This window comes from Oryx dammah, unplaced genomic scaffold (assembly GCF_014754425.2).
Source record: "Oryx dammah isolate SB20612 unplaced genomic scaffold, SCBI_Odam_1.1 HiC_scaffold_11, whole genome shotgun sequence".
In the NCBI taxonomy this organism is placed as follows: Eukaryota; Metazoa; Chordata; class Mammalia; order Artiodactyla; family Bovidae; genus Oryx; species Oryx dammah.
Window position 1 is genome coordinate 19702899 of NW_024070195.1, and position 17765 is coordinate 19720663.

The 17765-nt window shown below is 43.0% G+C and overlaps 1 protein-coding gene across 5 annotated transcripts in view; it reads left to right on the forward strand.

Moving 5' to 3' along the window:
• Positions 1-17765, forward strand: part of CARMIL1 (capping protein regulator and myosin 1 linker 1) — a 307355-nt gene that overhangs the window by 119622 nt on the left and 169968 nt on the right. For all 5 annotated transcript variants that reach the window (XM_040249951.1, XM_040249952.1, XM_040249953.1 and 2 more), the window contains 2 exons: positions 11776-11826; positions 17062-17121. In XM_040249951.1, coding sequence (XP_040105885.1) covers positions 11776-11826; positions 17062-17121 — 111 coding nt within the window. The remainder of the gene's footprint in view (positions 1-11775; positions 11827-17061; positions 17122-17765) is intronic.

Sequence of the window (17765 nt, forward strand, 5' to 3'; positions counted from 1 at the left end):
CTCAGTTTTTTTAATCCCTATGGATCCCTTTCAGAGCTGTATTCAATAAGTGTGATGTCGGTTAAAATGACTCCTTTCATACTAATGTTTACTATAGACTTAGCACTTGATAACTTGATAGGGAATCCCCGATTCTTACACAAGGATAGATATTGTCTCTGAATTAGAAGTGAGGATACTGCAGCCTGGAGACTTACAGGAACCTGCCAATTTCCTCTCTGCTCACAAAATGCTGAAGCTGGGGTTTCTCTGAGGTTTTTGAATCCAAAGTTCATGTTTTTGCTATCCAAGCTTGCTTCCTCAACCACTTCTGTATCCTCATGGCAGATCATGCTTATGGGTGCAGATGGTGCCATTAGCCAGCTTTATCAAACTTCCAATACCTGGACCCAGAGAAGAAATTAATTTTATGTTGATTTTGAGAAGCAACCCCCCCGTGCATGCACGTCAGCATGCATGCACACACACACACACACACACATGTGTACTGTGTGCACACTGATACCTCTGAAACAAAAGTTTCATGAAGCAATGCTTATGGTTTGTATTAGCAATGCACTTAATTTTCTTTTCACTTCCAGTTCAGTTTAGTCTATTTTATTAATATGCTTGTTAAACTCTACTAAATTGATTTAACCACCTACCAACGGGCTGTAGCCCTCAGTTTGAAAATTATGTGCACATACAGATTTCTCAATATAATTACTCCAGATCTTTCCCCCCCTGCCTCTCCCTGCTGCTTCTTGTGGAATGTAATGAAAAATATCTCTCAACCTGATAATTTCTGTAACAGTAAATCAATGCCTGCCCCCACCCATCTGCCATCCATACATCTGTAGAGTGAAGAAATATTTCATATGTTTGTCCTGAGAGCAGGAATGAAAATGTACACTTTTTTTCTGGCTGAAAATACTAATTAACAAAAAGTGAAGACTAAGGAAGTGACATTTGTCCCTCCTGGACTTGAAGATGGGGGTAGAAGAACGTCTCTTGTGGGCTGATAAATTGAAAGGGTGTAGGGTGGGGAGGGACCGCAGCATTAGAATTCTGGCAAATGATGAGTGAAACTTAACTTCATGTTCCATCTGTGCCATATAGCTGTCTAGCTACTATTACCATTGAACTTGTCCAAAGCTGTGTGTTTATTGGACTCCTTTATGTACCAGGTCTTGTTCTGAGTACCTCACCTGTTATCTCAGTAGTTATATTGTCTCCATGTTTTTACAGGTGGGGAGACCAAGGCATGGAGAGGTTAAATGACCTGCCCAAGGTCACACAGCTAGTAGGGCTGGTCTGCGGGGGTTTCATATCCAGGGAGGCTGCCCCTGGAGCTCATGGTCTTTATCATTAAGCTGTAACTGTCACATCTTTCAGGTAATTCTTTGTTAGGCATCATGCCCAGAACAGAGTTCTCACTTCTGGGTTTTGAATCCTGAGAGGAATCGCACAGGGAAAAAAAAAAATGGCTGGTGTCCATTCACTCCACAAGGGCTGCTAGAAGGGACCTACCACTTGAGTGAAGAAGTTCTTACTTCTCAAATTGGTAGAGTTGATTTAGTTTCTTTCTCTCTTGAGCTCTGGTTTTTAATTTAAAAGAAAAGCACTTTCAAAAAAAAGAGAGCTACCCATTTCCTTTAAATAAATTTATTTGTTCTTAAAATTTCACTGTCAGAGAAAAAAACAAAAACGGGAGCCCTGATAAATGCAGACAGTTGTTTGACTCTTCCTGGTCTGTTTTCTCATCTTTAAAATAAAGGAATTGCATACGCCCATCCCTAGATCCCTCTTAACTGTGATCTTTTGCTAGAATTGGGTGCTAGAGACTCATGACATGTTCAGGAAGAGACCAGCTGGCCCCGTGTTAGGGAAGCAGGAGAAAGTTTGTTAATGTGACCTTTGCGTTCATGTTGTATGTTTTCTATATTTTTTGCATTCTACTGTTGGTGAATTCATTTAAACCATAAACATAACAGTGATGACTAGCAGAGGTTCCTTCCCAAGCGTGCCTCGTGCAGACCACAGAGACCTCAGTGCTGAGAGGTCTGGGCAGAAACTCTGTGCCAAGTGAGTACCTTAACGTGACCTTCCTGGACTTGGCGCTAGGAGTTAGATTCATCTTTACTCTTAGCCTAAGACGTGGTCCCATTCCAGGGCTTGTGATCACGCCATTATTCTGCCTTTAAAAACATGTCATTATCAAAGAATCAGTGCGACCCATTCCAGAGTTTTGTATCAGACAGTGTTTTGAAAAGAAGATCTGAAACATGAGTGACATCAAGAAGACTTGAAGTTGTTTGAAAGTAGCCATGTGTTCATCCATGGGAAAAAATTAGAGAGGCTTGTTTCCTTACACGCTTTGATGAAGCCTTACAACTTGCAATAAAGGGACTGCGGGAAGAATGAAGCAATTGTTTCTGACAAGCTGTATGTAAACATTGCATTTCTGCATAATGACATAAATAACCAGGTGAAAAGAAATGGATTTGCACAGGTGTTAGAGTACAAAGGTTTCCCCTGAAACTAGACATCTGAAGACAAAAACCCACCTCCAGTGGCTCTCTCCTGCTACCCCCCAATTGAGGGAGCATCTGTCCTTCCTGGAAGGAGAGACCCATGGAGGAATTAATTCCTCTCAGCAAGTATTCACTGGTGACTTACCATTCCTGGCAGTCCACACAGAGCAAAGAGAAGCAGGGTCTGAGAACTGGGTCAGATCCACAGTGGGTCGGAGCCGTAACCCAGAGTGTAGGAAGATAACTCAGACATCTGTTTCAATCCCCTTATTTTAAGCTTGGGTGACTTGAGGTCCACACAGATAGTTGACTTGTTCAGACTCAGGTCATTTGTCTAGCTTGAGATCAGACCCAGCCTAAATCTAGGAACTCTGTTCTTAGTATAATTAGCATGAGTAATATTATTATAATATTGTAATATAAATAATAAGAAACACCAGTACTTTCCATATGCTGGCCCTTTCTGTATGCTCTCAGTACTTTACATATGTTCACTTACTGACAGGCAGTGACTCATTTAACCCTCATGGCTCCCTGAGGTATACATCATTGCTTCCATTTTACAGAAGAGGAAACTGAGCCAATGAGAAAGGGAAGTAGTTTGCCCCAAGTCACGCAGATAGTAAATGATGAAGTTTGGATCAAAACCCAGGCAACCTGATCCCAGAGTTTCGCCTCTAAACCGTTAGGCAAGGGGTCAGCAAACCTATACTTTCTATAAAGGACCAACCAGATAGTAAATATTTTCGGCTTTGTGAGCCATAAGCATATCTGTTGCATCTGCTCAGCTCTGCCTTTGTAGTGTGAAAACAGCTGGAGACCACCCATTAAATGAATGGGGGTGGCTGGGTCCCAATAAAACTTTATTTATAAAAACAGGTGGGGCTGGATCTGTAGTTTTCAGATCCTACAGTGGACTATGCCACCTCCTAGGGCACACTTATAAATGGCATTAGGAGAGATACAGATGTCTGAGGAGTGTGGCGATCTGGTTTTATAAGGCATTGGGGGCCAGAAATTGCACTAACATAGTATGGTTTTTGTATTCCTTTTGGGTTTAGTGTCCTGCTTTGGCCAGAGAGAGTGATGGTCATCAAAGCTGTGTGCAATGGGTTGTTAGGAGGCTGAGAGTCAGAAGAGGCTTTTTATTCTCCCTCAGCTTTCTGAGTGACCTTGCACAAGTCCCTTAGCCCTTGTCACTCGGAACTCTCCTCAATGGTGATAACATTCCTTGCCATGTGTCCCTCTCCTTCTCTGAAGTGTGCGTCTTGGATTAATGAAGTCTTGTCCGAGATGTACTTGGAGCTGGGAGTTTGGAAGAGAGGAAGCGTAGTAGTGACAGTCATCATTTAGCTTGCTTGCAAATGAGCATTTTGGGGATATGAGACCATTGATCTTACGTTTGCCAGGAAGAGCCCAGTTTTAAAGGAAAGGCACTTTTGGTAATGTGTGGGAGAGAATGTAGATGGAGGGGCCATAAATTTATCTGTTGCCTATGCAGCGGTAGACTTTAGGTAATGGCATTCTTTAAGAGGGTGAAACATACCTATTTCTGTTTTTAGCAAGTGTGCAATGAGAGGGTTCCATGGCCTACCTCATTATGTATCATCTCTGTAAGGAAGTTTAGGCTTCTCTGCTAAGCTGTGCGTCTTAACACGAGGGAGGATTTTTATAAATGTTTCCAAGTGAAATTTTGAAGTTAAAAGTTGAACCAGGAAGCCTCAAAGGGAACCAAGCTGCTGCTTGCATTTCAATGAAGGGGAGAAGAAATTCATTATAGAGGGTGAAAATGTGGTTTGCATGCTAAGACTCTTGTGGAAGAATGGGCCTCCCAGACCGGGTAGGAGGGAAATTCTAGTTTGCCCTTTGTGGTTAAGGTTTCTTGGCTAAGTACACATAGACCTTCTAATGCTCCCTCTGCCTTTTTTTTTTTTTTTTTCCATTTTTTTAAAGCTTTGTAAGAACATTCTTCAAGTTTAAAGATACATATTGAACTGAAAATTTCAGCTTGTCTCAGAATCTTTGTGTTTTTCCCCAATTGTTTGTTTTGTTCCATTGACAAAAACTGTTGAAAAATTCAATAGATGTTAATCTTACTTTGGGAATCCAAACTTAAGATGCTCTCGCACCAGTTATAATGATATATTCAGCAGAGACATTCTTGGTACTGGGCTAGGTCTCTATTCATATGGTTGTATCTTACTGTAAACAATAGCATCAGGCCTGCAGAGCAACATTCTTCTGGTCCTACAGGTGAGCAAACTGAGAAGCTAACTAATTCTGTCGGAGTGCAACAGCTAGAAAGTGGCAAAGCCATAACTGGACCCTGTCTTCCTAATTCCAAAACCCCAGCAAGTAGGGTGACCAAACATCCCAGTTTCTGGGATGCAGGATTCTCGGAGCTAAAACTGGAAATGGAGATGTGGTCACCCTGCCCAGAAGAGGCTTGCTATCCCAAGTGCCAAGGGAGTGCTCACTCACGACCAGGAAGCACGTCCTCATACACCACAGGGGGGTTTTCCTCTGCAATGTCTCCCCTCACCTGCTGGGAGCCGTGTGTGTGCACCGTAAGACCTCCAGGGACACAGCTCCTAGGGCATCTTGGCCCCAAAGAGGAAACCTAGGAGCCTGAGTTCCTTGGGATTTCCAGCTTGAATGTAGCCCTATTTATGGGTCCAGTTTGAGTTGATAGAGCAAAGGGCACAATTTTTGGAATGGTAGCATCCGTAGTTTTGCACATGTGCTTCAAAATATTGCTATGCTCTGGTGCTGACAAGTGAGCCTATTGTTTGAAAGGCTGGGTAAGCACTGGAGAATTTCACCCCTTCCATTCCATCTCCTTCCAGGCTTTCTAAGGACAATTCTTTTGCCTTGAGGGATCAGAGCTGACCACCAGCAATGGGGGCCAGCCAGCACAAAGCTTCTCCCCTCAAAGCCTGAACATTTCTTTTCAAGCAAATGATTTTGGCCTGTGTCCAACTGCCGAAGGACACTGTGTACTTAGGCTGCCTTTAAAATATTTCTAAAGAAAGGTTGGCATGCAGGGCCACAGATTGTGAGCGCTGTTGTTGCCAAAGTGAAAGCAGAAGTGATCATTAGAACATCATGCATCTACATATGGTCAAGAGATTGCTCTTTACGCAAAAGGTGAATCCTTGTAAACACACTGGTTTTTTTTTTTTTTTCTGTTTTAAAAAATATACTGAGCCAGGGCCCTGTCAGTGGCCCCTGGAAACCCCCCTGGTGACATTCCAGGAAAGGACAGATCAAAAGCAGGCAGGGAGGTCACTTGATGCTTCAGCTGCTTGTGGGAGACGTTATTCTCCAAAATGTGATGCTTGCAAATGGATGAAAAGGCCAGCCTGTGCTACCGTGCTGGGGGATCACTGCCGCATGTCAGTTACGTGGGTGCCTGTTTTGAGATTAGTTTTTAAGACTTAGTCATTAGATTCACACAGAGGACCTTGTAATCACTTAATTACTGGTGTGCTTGCTGTATAATAATGTCAAAAGGTGTCTTGTCATTTTTATTTCATGTTTTGTTCAAGTTTCTCTGTGACTATGTCCCAAATGAAATACCCTTCAAGAACAAAGTATTTCTTCTGTGATGGGGGCCTGTTTCTGGGAGAAATAAGATACAAACTCTGGTTGATGAGCAGAGAGAAAGGGCCAGGAAATGAGGGCAGAGCAAAGGGGATGGGAACCAGAGGAGGGGGGAGAGGATGAGAAGCTGGGGTGGGGTGTGGTGGGCATAGCGGTGGCCACAGAAGAGAGAGAGGTTGGAGGGAGGGCTGGGGAACAGTCCAGGAGATGCACCGATAAGCTGAGAGTTACACGCATAGCATCAGGTAGACAGATCCAAATAGAGACACATAGAGATTAACCCATGATCAGAGAGAGAGAGGGGGGCACTGGTTTACTGGTCTGGACAGACAGTAAAAACTGGTCCTTGTTCTTATGTTATGCAATCATCTACCATCTTATTGATGACACTTTTACCTGTTTGCTTCTTTCTGGGTTTAAAGCTCTATAACTCATCTGTGTTTGCATATATGCAGACTATTGAGGAGGCTGGCTCTTGGACAGGTGAGATTTGAGAGCCTGTATAAGTCATTAGCATGATCTCTGGGGCCAGACCATCTGTTTGAATCCAAGCCTTGCCACCTACTTGCTTGGTGACTCGGGCAAGTAACATAATCTCTGTGTCTCAGTTTCTTCTTAAAATGGAGTTAATAACAGTGTCTACCGCATTGGCTGCTGTGAGGATTAAAGGAGATGATGTATGCAAACCCGTGGGAACATGGTACCCCACAAGTATCGGCTGGTGTTACTACTGTACTTGTAAAATGATCCTGGATGTTGTGGCACCAATTTTCCTCTGAGGGCATGTTCACAGAGGTTAGTATGCTCTTCTGGCTACTGAAGAGGCTTCCTGTTCCCATCTGGGGCTTTTGGCACTGACCCTTATTGCCATCTGAGGAGAGAGTGAAAAGGTAGTCATATGCTGTGAATAAAGAGTTTCAGCCTCTGGTCCAGCTCTGGTAGGGACTAGCTATGAGACACGTTTCTTTGGATCTTCTCTTAGCTTATGGTCTTTCACTAGATGGTTGATATTGAGTCCTTTCTGGTGTGTGAGTTTTATGATTTGGCTATTTTACTTCTATGCAAAAGTTTTGGGGACTTAAGATTCTTGAAAAGATTGGAGATGGATCATACAAGAACCCCTGGAAGGAAGAAGTGTGTGTGCTGCAGTATACTGTTGACCCTTGAGCAACATGAGTCGAGCTACACATTATATGAAGATATTTTTTAGTAATAAACACTGCAGTACTTACTAGACAATCTGTGGTTGGTTGAATCTTCAGATGGAGCCAAAGTGTAGATGCGAAGGGCCCACTCCACTGTAAGCTATATGCAGACTAAGCCCTGAGTTGGTCAAGGGTTAACCATAGATAGATAACGGAAAGGATGAGAAATCTGACTTCCTGTAGTCATGCTGGTCATCATGACTGTTGACATTATTTCCATTTTTAAACCTTTTCTGCTAGAGGAGGAGCAGAGTTTGAAAAGGTGCTACATCAAGATGTGCTGTGGAATAGAATATTATTCAATTATACAAAGAATGAAATATTGCTATGTTATAGCCACATGGATGGACCTTCAGTTCAGTTTAGTTGTTCAGTCGTTTCCGATTCTTTGTGACCCTATGGACTGCAGCACGCCAGGCCTTGCTGTTCATCACCAACTCCTAGAGTTTACTCAAACTCATGTCCATGAAGTTGGTGATGTCATCCAACCATCTTATCCTCTGTCGTCCCCTTCTTCTTCTGCGTTCAATCTTTCCCAGCATCAGGGTCTTGTCAAATGAGTCAGTGCTTTGCTTCAGGTGGCCAAGGTATTAGAGTTTCAGCTTCAGCATCAGTCCTTCCAGTGAATATTCAGGACTGATTTTCTTTAGGATGGACTGGTTGGATCCCCTTGCTGTCCAAGGGACTCTCAAGAGTCTTCTCCAACACCACGGTTCAAAAGCATCAGTTCTTTGGTGCTCAGCTTTCTTTATAGTCCAACTCTCACATCCATACATGACTACTGGAAAAACCATATCTTCGACTAGATGGACTGTTGTTGGCAAAGTAATGTCTCTGTTTTTTAATATACTGTCTAGGTTGGTCATAACTTTTCTTCCAAGAAGCAAGTGTCTTTTAATTTCATGGCTGCAGTCATGACCTGCAGTGAGTTTGGAGCCCCTCCCCCCAAAATAAAGTCTGTCACTGTTTCCTTTATTTCCCCATCTATTTGCCATAAAGTGATGGGAAATGATGCCATGATCTTCGTTTTCTGAATGTTGAGCTTTAAGCCAACTTTTTCACTCTCCTCTTTCACTTTCATCAAGAGGCTCTTTAGTTCTTCTTCGCTGTCTGCCATAAGTGTGGTGTCATCTGCATATCTGAAGCTATTGATATTTCTCCTGGCAATCTTGATTCCAGTTGGTGCTTCATCCAGTCCAGCATTTCTCATTATGTATTCTGCATATAAATTAAGGAAGCAGGGTAACAATATACAGCCTTGACATACTCCTTTCCCGATTTGGAACCAGTCTATTGTTCCATGTCCGGTTCTAACTGTTGCTTCTTGACCTGCATACAGATTTCTTAGGAGGCAGGTCAGGTGGTCTGGTATTCCCATCTCCTGAAGAATTTTCTACAATTTGTTGTGATCCACACAGTCAAAGGCTTTGGCATATTATGCTTAGTGAAATAAGACAGAAAAATGATACCACTTAGATGTGGAATCTAAAAAATTATATAAATGACAGTATATGGAAAACAGAAATAAATTCACAGATGCAGAATGCAAATTTGTGGTTACCAATGGGGACGGGGGAGGAGGAAGGGACAAACTAGGGGTATGGGATTAGTAGATACTAACTACAGTATATGAAATAAACAAGCAACAAAGATATGCTGTAGAGTACAGGGAGTTAAGCTCACTATCCTGTGATGGTCTATAATGGAGTAGAATCTGCAAAAATTCTGTCTCTGTTCTATGTACCTGAAACTAACACAATCTTGTAAATCAACGGAATTTCAATGAAACAAGGTGAACTGTGGGGCAGGGTCTTAGTTCACAGAAGGTAAATTTCATCCTTTAAAGCTGAGTCCTGATCTTGTCATTTAGCACAGGTAACCTGTTTGTTTGACCTAAGCGAGTGACAACACTGACTGTGCCTGTCTCTGGCACCTTTTATCTCCCTTTCTATTACTGTCCCAGCTTCTTCCGACTGTCAGATGTTCACCACGGAACCCTGTGTGTCTCAGTCAACAAAACTGCCTCTTGCCCTTTCCCTAAGGCAGCCAAACTCTTCTTCGTGCTTCCCTTCCTGGGTAGTGATACCAGTGCGGTTGACTGAAAAAAATGTAGCTCTCCAGGTCATTCTTGGATTTGAAAAGAGAATTCCTTTAAACTTGGAACTTTGAGGAAGATAGTGTTTGAGCTGGGAGCTTTGAGAGTCTCTTCCCAGTCACAGGCCGCTTGCTGGGCTGTACCTTTCTACCTCAAATCTAAGTAAATTGCCAGGGTCTAGAGTACCCAAAGGCACGATTGGGTTGGAATGTGTAAAGGTAGCCTAGTGGTGAAGAAGATAGGCGAGTTGACTGACAAAGCTAGGTAGGAATCCTATTTTCACCCTGGTTACATCAGAGTCTCAGTTTATTTGTCTGAAAAATGGGGGAAATAGTGACAAAGAATATAGTCGTCGAGAGGAATAAATGTATTAACGTATCCAAGGATGTTTGCTCATTTATGGCACACAGGGAATGCTTGTATATGGTTGCAATACTCAGGGCTAGCTTCCTGAGCACGGGACCTGTACAGCTGCACAAGGCATCCTTCTCAGGGCCGCCCTGTGCTGCGGTTAATGCTTTCTGTCTCTGACTTAGAATTCTTCATAATTTTGAACAAGGGCCCTGAAGTTATGTAGCTAGTCCTGCTACTCCTGGGCTACCTTTGACTTCTGCTCACTCATCTGGTCCCACTGGTTACACACCTCTCCCCTTTCTATTGCTTGTTGTTTTCTCGGGCCTTAGTTAAAAGAAAGGATCTTTTCTTTGGGAAAAGGACTGTCAGATACAGATATCTTTTGTTGCCTCCACTTTTAGAAGTCACTGATTAAAGATCTTTTAGAGCACATCCCATCCCCTCTAAAGTCAAATAGCAAAAATTACCCCAGGTAGACAAGAACCCTGTGAAGACGTGTGATTGAAGACATTTGGGTGGAAAGTCTTGCAGTGCGTGATGTCCCTCCCCCTCTGCCTTCCCCGTGCTCGTTATCAGACTCTCAGCCACTGTCCGGCTATATCCCTTTGTCATCTTTCTAGCAGAGGGTCCCGGCTTGAGTTACTCCCCATAATGGTGACCTATGATTATTCAAAGCAGTTTTCTAGAAAATATACCGTTTCTGTTTGGAGTTGGGAGACTCGAGAGAGGCACAGAGCAGCCCACAGGCATACCCATGGATTCACCTTCTGTGTGTGGATGAACAGGATGAGCCTTGGCTTGAATCTAGATAAATCCTGTAACAACTTGGTGCTCAGGTTCCCTGACTTATGGTTTCTAAGTGTGGTTGCTCAGTTGCATCTGACCTTTCACAACCCCGTGAACTGTAGCCCACTAGGCTCTACTGTCCATGAAATTCTCCAGGCAAGAATACTGGAGTGGATTGCCATTCCCTTCTCCAGAGTATTTTCCCAACCCAGGGATCGAGCCCAGGTCTCCCACAATGCAGGCAGATTCTTTACCATCTGAACCACCAGGGAAGCCAGTTTTGTCCAAATCTAGCGTTCTTAGACTAGCACATGTGCATTAGTCACAAAATGTCAACTTAGGGACAGGGGAGTTCTTTGGAAAATCAAAGACAGGTCTCCCATCAGAACTTGAGAAGTGTTGGGGTCTGCTTGCTTGCTTTCTGGCAAAGCCCCCCCCCGCCCCAGGCCTGCCTGGACCTCTGGGTTGCAGAGCAGCACATTTGGACACTAAAAGTGGTGGGTGGTCTGGCAGCTCTGCTCCAGGTATGAACTAGGAGTTCAGACTATTCCCAGCCTTAGTATTCTCTAGGGCCCCTGCTGGGCAAGAGGGACCTATAGGTATATGGGACCCCATGGGCTATCTATATGTTCTTAGCTGAGAACTGGAATGAAAACTTCCATAAATGTGCTCTCTAGGACTGAGACAGGCATAGCAAAGAAGGAGTCAGGGTTGACTTCTTGGAACAATAGCCTGTTTTGCTGCCTGTGTGTTATGTAAATGTTATCAGCTAGCACAGAGAGAACAGAAAGCAAGTGGGCAAACTCGGGTGGCGGTTGTATTTTGCAAAGCATGAATGAGTACTTGGCTTTTTCATTAAGTTTGCTGTTGAGATAGTGGGGCTCCTCCTATGCGTAAGACATCTATATTTTAGTATCTCTGAGCCCTGTCTTTCTACCTCCACTGGGGTAACCTGTGGCTCTTTTGGGCTGCTGACTGATTGCTCGTCTTGAGATTTGGCAGGTGATCTGTTCAATACAACTCTTCATCCAGTGATTGTTAGGGTAAAGTTAATACTCCTACAAGGTCAATAATCCGTTCCAGGTCACTTAGTCTTACGTGGAAGCCTCTGGAGCCCAGCCTCTCGAGGCTATAGTATCTAATGATCTGTGGGTCACACCAAAGCCCACCAGCCCACTTTTCTGGTATTTATACTGATGCTGCCACTTCTATCTTACAGGTGCTCACGTCATGCCGTGCCTTCCTCGTCACAGCACGAATCCCCACCAAGGTGAGTGTTGATGAGTTTCCTCCTTCCAACACAGGCACACAGCCCAACACAACACACTCGATTCTCAGTTGCGTAGACTTACGATTTAGGCCAGTATGTCCAGAGTTCTCTTTGTACAACCTTATTTTCCTTCCTTCCCCCCAGAAAGCACCTGCATGTCTCCTTTGTCCCCCTATCTGTGTAGAGCATCCAAGAAAAGCAGCGAAGCATTTCATGCTCCGTATCCTCAGGGCTGGTGAATTTCAATGATTTTCCTCTCAACTGGGGCAGGGTTTATACTTTCTTCAAGTCTGGTTCTTATTTCCTTGGGTCTAATAATGGCTCAATTTTCTAAGGCTTTGACACGTGGGGAATAACCATCCTAACTCATAAAGAGTGTATGACTGGAAATGTAGCCACCCAGTCCTCCTCCATGGTGGAGGACTCTGGTGTGGCCTCTAAAAAATAACTAAAAATATAGTTTTAGAGATGTTGCCTCTAGAAAATAACATGATACCACTTGGTTCTTTAAAAAAGACTAACATCTTCCATAAGATGTCCTTCATTATAGGGTGCAAATTAACATTTGAACTGATAACTTGTGAATTAGGCACCACAATCACTTCTTTTATTTCCTTTTTGGTCACAGAAAGGTTTTGACCTGTTTTATAGGATATGAACTGAATGGTAACAAGAAATTGGGATTTTTTTTTTCCCTAAAAAAATAATGATAGCTACATTTATTGAATATTGTTTCAGTAAATAAGATGATCTCCCTAAAAATAAGTTGTGAAAGCCATGTGGTAGGTCTCATTCTTCTTCTTGTCTTACAGATGAGGAAACTGAGGCACAGGGAGGGACGGTAGCTTGCCTGAGGTCAGGCTTACACCAGTTACTGACAGAGGCATGGTTCTCATCAAAGCAAGGGAGCAGGGGCTTTGCATCCCTAAAAGTACCTTGTTATCACCAGAATTTAGTTAGTTATCTATCAAGTGTATTTTAAGTACATTATCTCACTCAATTCTCACAGTAGCCTTGTAGGTGAGCTATTAGAAAAGAGCCCAAAAACTGCAGAGCTGGCTTATCGGAGTATTTGCAAGTATTGAATGGGAAAAGATTTAGACTCACTAGCCTCCTCTTTTCAACTTTCTACTGAGCTGAACTTGCCTCACTTGCCGACAAACCCAGGAAGATGGGGAAGGTTTGGAAGATGCTTTCAGCCTCATTGGACTATGATGTTTGGGTTGCATCGTGTTTCTAGTCCTTTCTTCTTAAAATTGAATATTTAGCCACTGTCTTGTGAATACTTTATGTGCTGGACACGGTGGACCTTGTAGGACTGACTAATGATTTGCATGATTTTTGCTGAATTTTGAGAAGGTGCCAACCCAGTGTTTGCTAATCAAAGGTTGTGGGTACCTGATGCCTTTTTTCTTTCTAATGATGCACATGTTAAATTTTACACAGTTTCTCTAAGGAATGAGACTTTATATTATCCCACCCCTTTTGATAATAGAGAGTGAGGCTTTATGTTTATAATGTGTTATGAATGAAATCAGTTATTATGTAAATGATTTTGGAGTAAATTACCTGTACACTAAAGTACCTGAAGGCAGGATATAAGGAAATGAGTTAACCATTATTGTACTGGTGAAAAATTAATTAAGGAAGGAAAATAGTCAAGCAGTCTATTGACTGGAAGGCTCCTGAATGATATGTTTACCCGAATTAAAAATGTCATCACCTCTTGAAGAGTCGTGTGTCTCCCTTCTGTTGCCCCCTCCTTGCTCTGCTCTTTAGCAAATGGCCACTTTCATCCCATGATATATATAACATTCACACTAGCCTGGCTAGGGCAGTTTGGTTCTGATTTCTGATATTGTCAGCATCACGAAGAAAGAAAGGCAGACCTTCTCTCAGGGTGACCCGCAGGCAGGCTGCCCTGGAGAGAAGGCTGGTTTTCATGTGTCACAACATACCTTGGTTAAGAAGCAGGGCCAGTGTCAATGACATTCATTTTTCTGAGGAAATAATTATACTCAGAACAGTAGTGTACAACAGCCTATGGTTTTCACATAGGTTTATTCTCTTTTCTTCGGGGCTGATTAATTAAACATTTTCTTTTCTCTTTTTATAGTCAAATGTACCTCATACGCAGCCAAATGTGCAAAATAGAAACGTGCAACTCCGTGATTAATCACCGAGCAGAGACCTCTGCAGCCACACGCAGATGAAGAAATAGAACTTTGCCATTCCCCCCAGAAGGCTCCAACTCTGCTTAGGGGGATGGGCAGTGGGTTATTGTCAGGGGAGGGTCTGTAGGGAAGCTGGGTTGAAAGATGACCCCATGTCAACCAGGCAGTGGAAGGGGTCTCCCACCAGTCAGAAGTTTACCAGTTGGCAAGAGCACAGTGCGTCTGGGGAGCTGGGGTGTGGGCCCAGGACTGAGGAGGCTGTGGAGGAAGGGAAACTGGCCAGAAAGATGGGCAGTTATGACACGGGTCACTGCGTGCAGAATAGTGGGAGTTCCCGGAGGAGCATCACATGATCACGGTTAGATTGGCTCTGCTGCCTGTCGGATGGGGCCTGTCTTGCTGGGAGTAGAGGTGGTGAGCCAGAGGATGGGAGAGAGCTGTGGATAGCCTGGGCCCGTTCTTTCCTCATACCTAACCGATTCCAGTACCTGTGGTTCTCTTTTAAAGAGGCCCTAGGTCTCCTGCAGCCTGCCTGGGTCTCCACTTCCTCAATAGTCCCCCTGCCCGCTCCTGCTCAGGGGTGTTCTTTAAGCTGTCTTCAGGGTGGCCTGGAGTCAGGGGAGGGTCAGTGACAGGGGTTGAGAGCACAGGCCTATTAAAAAGGGCCGTCGGTGAGATTAGAGAGAATGCCTTGGACCTGGTTATGACATCAGTCAGTGTCTCAGGGATTCCCCTCCTCAGCATTCATTGATCGTTAAGATCAATAACCCTTGATTGTTATGATCAATAACAGACTCAGCCTGTCTTCCCTTCCTCATTCCCAAAACTGCAGAGTCTGCTTCCCATTTCAGCCTCGCTCTCATTCTCTGAATCCTTCTGTGCCTTTGCAGATTCTTTTTCTTCTGCCTGGATTTCCCTTTTCTGTTTTTCTTTGTTGGACACACTTGAAGTCGTTCTTCAGGGCCTAGCTGGAATGTCTCAGTGCTTTCCTGGCTCCCTGGCACTTGGTTTATTCCAGGGACAGCCCTGAGGGGCAGGAGAAGCATCTTAACTGACCTCCAGCTGACCTCTCCCAGCCAGACTGACCACAGCTGCCCAGGCCAGCCCCGGTGATGCTGACCACTGCCAGCTGCATCTTCGTAGCTGCTAGGTTGTAAGAGAGTGCAGGTCCTCCCAGACACCTGTTCCCACCAGTTGAATGAGTGCCCACTAAGAGTCAGTGGTTTGTTTCCAAACCTATTCACAGTAGTTATAATTACAGTTTTAAATTAAAAAAATATATATTTCACATATCAATGAAATAGGCTGTAAAAAGAGAGCGCATCTATGAATTAATGAATGTTGATCAAATTATTCACTTAAAATATTACTGTCGTGTTAAGGACCAGGCATCTGTTAAAGGCCAGGGGCATGGGGAATATTGGCAACCCACTCCAGTACTCTTGCCTAGAAAATTCTATGGACGGAGGAGCCTGGTGGGCTACAGTCCATGGGGTCACAAAGAGTCGGACACGACTGAGTGACTTCACGGCATGGGGAATATAATAACCTAGAGAACTTACACCCTCGTATTGCTTTCCCAGTGTCTTAGGTTCTCACTCCATTTTAAAGAGCTTGCATTGAAAGTTGGTGCTCTGCGGTTATGAGTGTGGCCCACAGAGGAAATGCCTTTGAAGGGCCAGCCCAAGGGGCTTGATTCAAAGAAGAAACTTTGGTACTGTGTCCAAGGCTGGCAGATAAAAATATGCTTATAAGATTTAATTTGAAATAAATGGGAAGGTAGAGATACACTTTATTTAGAAACAAATTCCTGCTTTAAATGAGTTTTCAAACCTCACCCAGTATTGATCTTGATAACGATAGGGAAGAAGACATCCACTCTAATTGAATGTTTAAGAGGTGCCTTCAAGACTGCATTTAATTCTGGGAGGATGAGATAAATGTGTCATTTCTCTTGCCCGTCTTGGCACATAATAGGCCTTCTGTAACTATCTGTTGGTTCAGTGATGTGAATGATGAAGCAATGAATTTATCTTTCTACCTCCAGCCCTCATCTTCATACTTCAAAGCATTTAACTGGAGATTCAGGGGTCCTCTGTTCTAAAATTGATCCTACCAAATGTATAAAGGTACAGCATAGCACCAGCAGGCAGAGCTATGGGTCCTATGGGTTTGGTTCTAGGTGGGTCCTTTCTCCATTACTTTTCTAGTTTTAAAGCAAGAGAGTGAAATAAACTGATCCAGCTCAGTTCTGCCCATTGTCTTTAGTCCTCGGTTCTGTGACTGTTTGCTGTACTCAGATGAAACACTGAAAAACTGGGAGAAAGATTAGTGGCAGTTTTCCAGGAAAAAGAGGCAAAGAGTGAGAGACTGGAGATATTTTGAAGAAAAAGAAATGCTGATTATAGGAGAAGCGAGGAAGGAGCATGTGTTATTAAAATAGAAAGGAAATAAATCATAATTTATGCATATACAGGGACAGAAGACTTTTGTTTATTAATAACTGTTTCATTGGAGCACAGATTAAAATTCCTAAATACTGTTTTCCTAAATCCATTTAAAATAGGCACTTCAATGAAAGATGATGGAAAGAATGATGACTCCAATAAGTGGTCAGAATGTAACCCAAAGGGGTAAGGGTTTAGAAAGAAGGGAAAACCAACAGTGTCTTTATCCTGATCTGATTGCTGTAGCAACATCTTGAAATAAGAGAAAAAAGTCTATTTGGATGGCTCCCTTCATACAGTCATTCCTCAGTAAATAAATAATGTAGAAGTACAGAAACTTTCCATGGGGTTTGTCCTTGGATGAAATTTTAAAAAGTCAGACTTGGCATTTCCTTTTGGCCCTTTAGGAAAGTTACTAATGCTTTTTTTGAAATATGATAGGTCAAAGGTCATGTCATATTGAATGAATGGAGATATTAAACCAGCCTACCTTCAGAAGATGCCCAATATTTTGTTGCACTTGGACTATTTCTAATTGTAGTATTTTTACTTTGAATTATAGGTTTTAACACCCTTATTACAGGTCTGTCTTTCCTCCCCCTCCCTCAATGCAGCTCGAGGTAACCTTCAGCTACTTGGAGATTCACGGTGTCATCTGCAACAAGCCAGCTCAGGTGGGTATGAACAACCTGTTTGTCATTATTCCAAGGTCAGAACCTTTCTTGAGTTTCTGAAACTAGATAATACCTTCTGTTTGGTTCACTAATGAAAGTTTCTTGAGATAATTTGGAAAAACAAGATAAGGGAAAATGGAATTTTTGAATGAGAGACTCAACAGGGTCTGGGTGGGCAGGGGTCAGGAGTTCATGATAAAGGAAGCAGTTTGTTCTCCTAACTTAGTATGGAAAGACCTAATGAGCTCTTATATTACTTGGCAATGTAGATGTGAGAGTATTGTTCCTTAGCAATGTTGTAGAAGTTTTAGCACTAAAATTTTATAGCTATTCTACAATACTATGTAAGATCTTTCTGGGAATAGAGTGATTAAGAGAATTTTTTGATATTAATAAAATATAGATTTTAAAGGACAACTTTATTGAACTGTAACATGCAGTCAACTAAAGTGTGCAGCTTGATAAGCTGTGACATGTGGAACCATGAAACAATTACCACAGTCAAGATACTGAACATATTTATCACTCCCATGCATCACTCTCACGCATCTTAGGAAACATTTCCCCTTGCCCTTCCTCATCTGTAATCACCTACAGGCATCTGCTCTCAGCCACTAATTTCTGAAATTTTATGAGAAGAATCA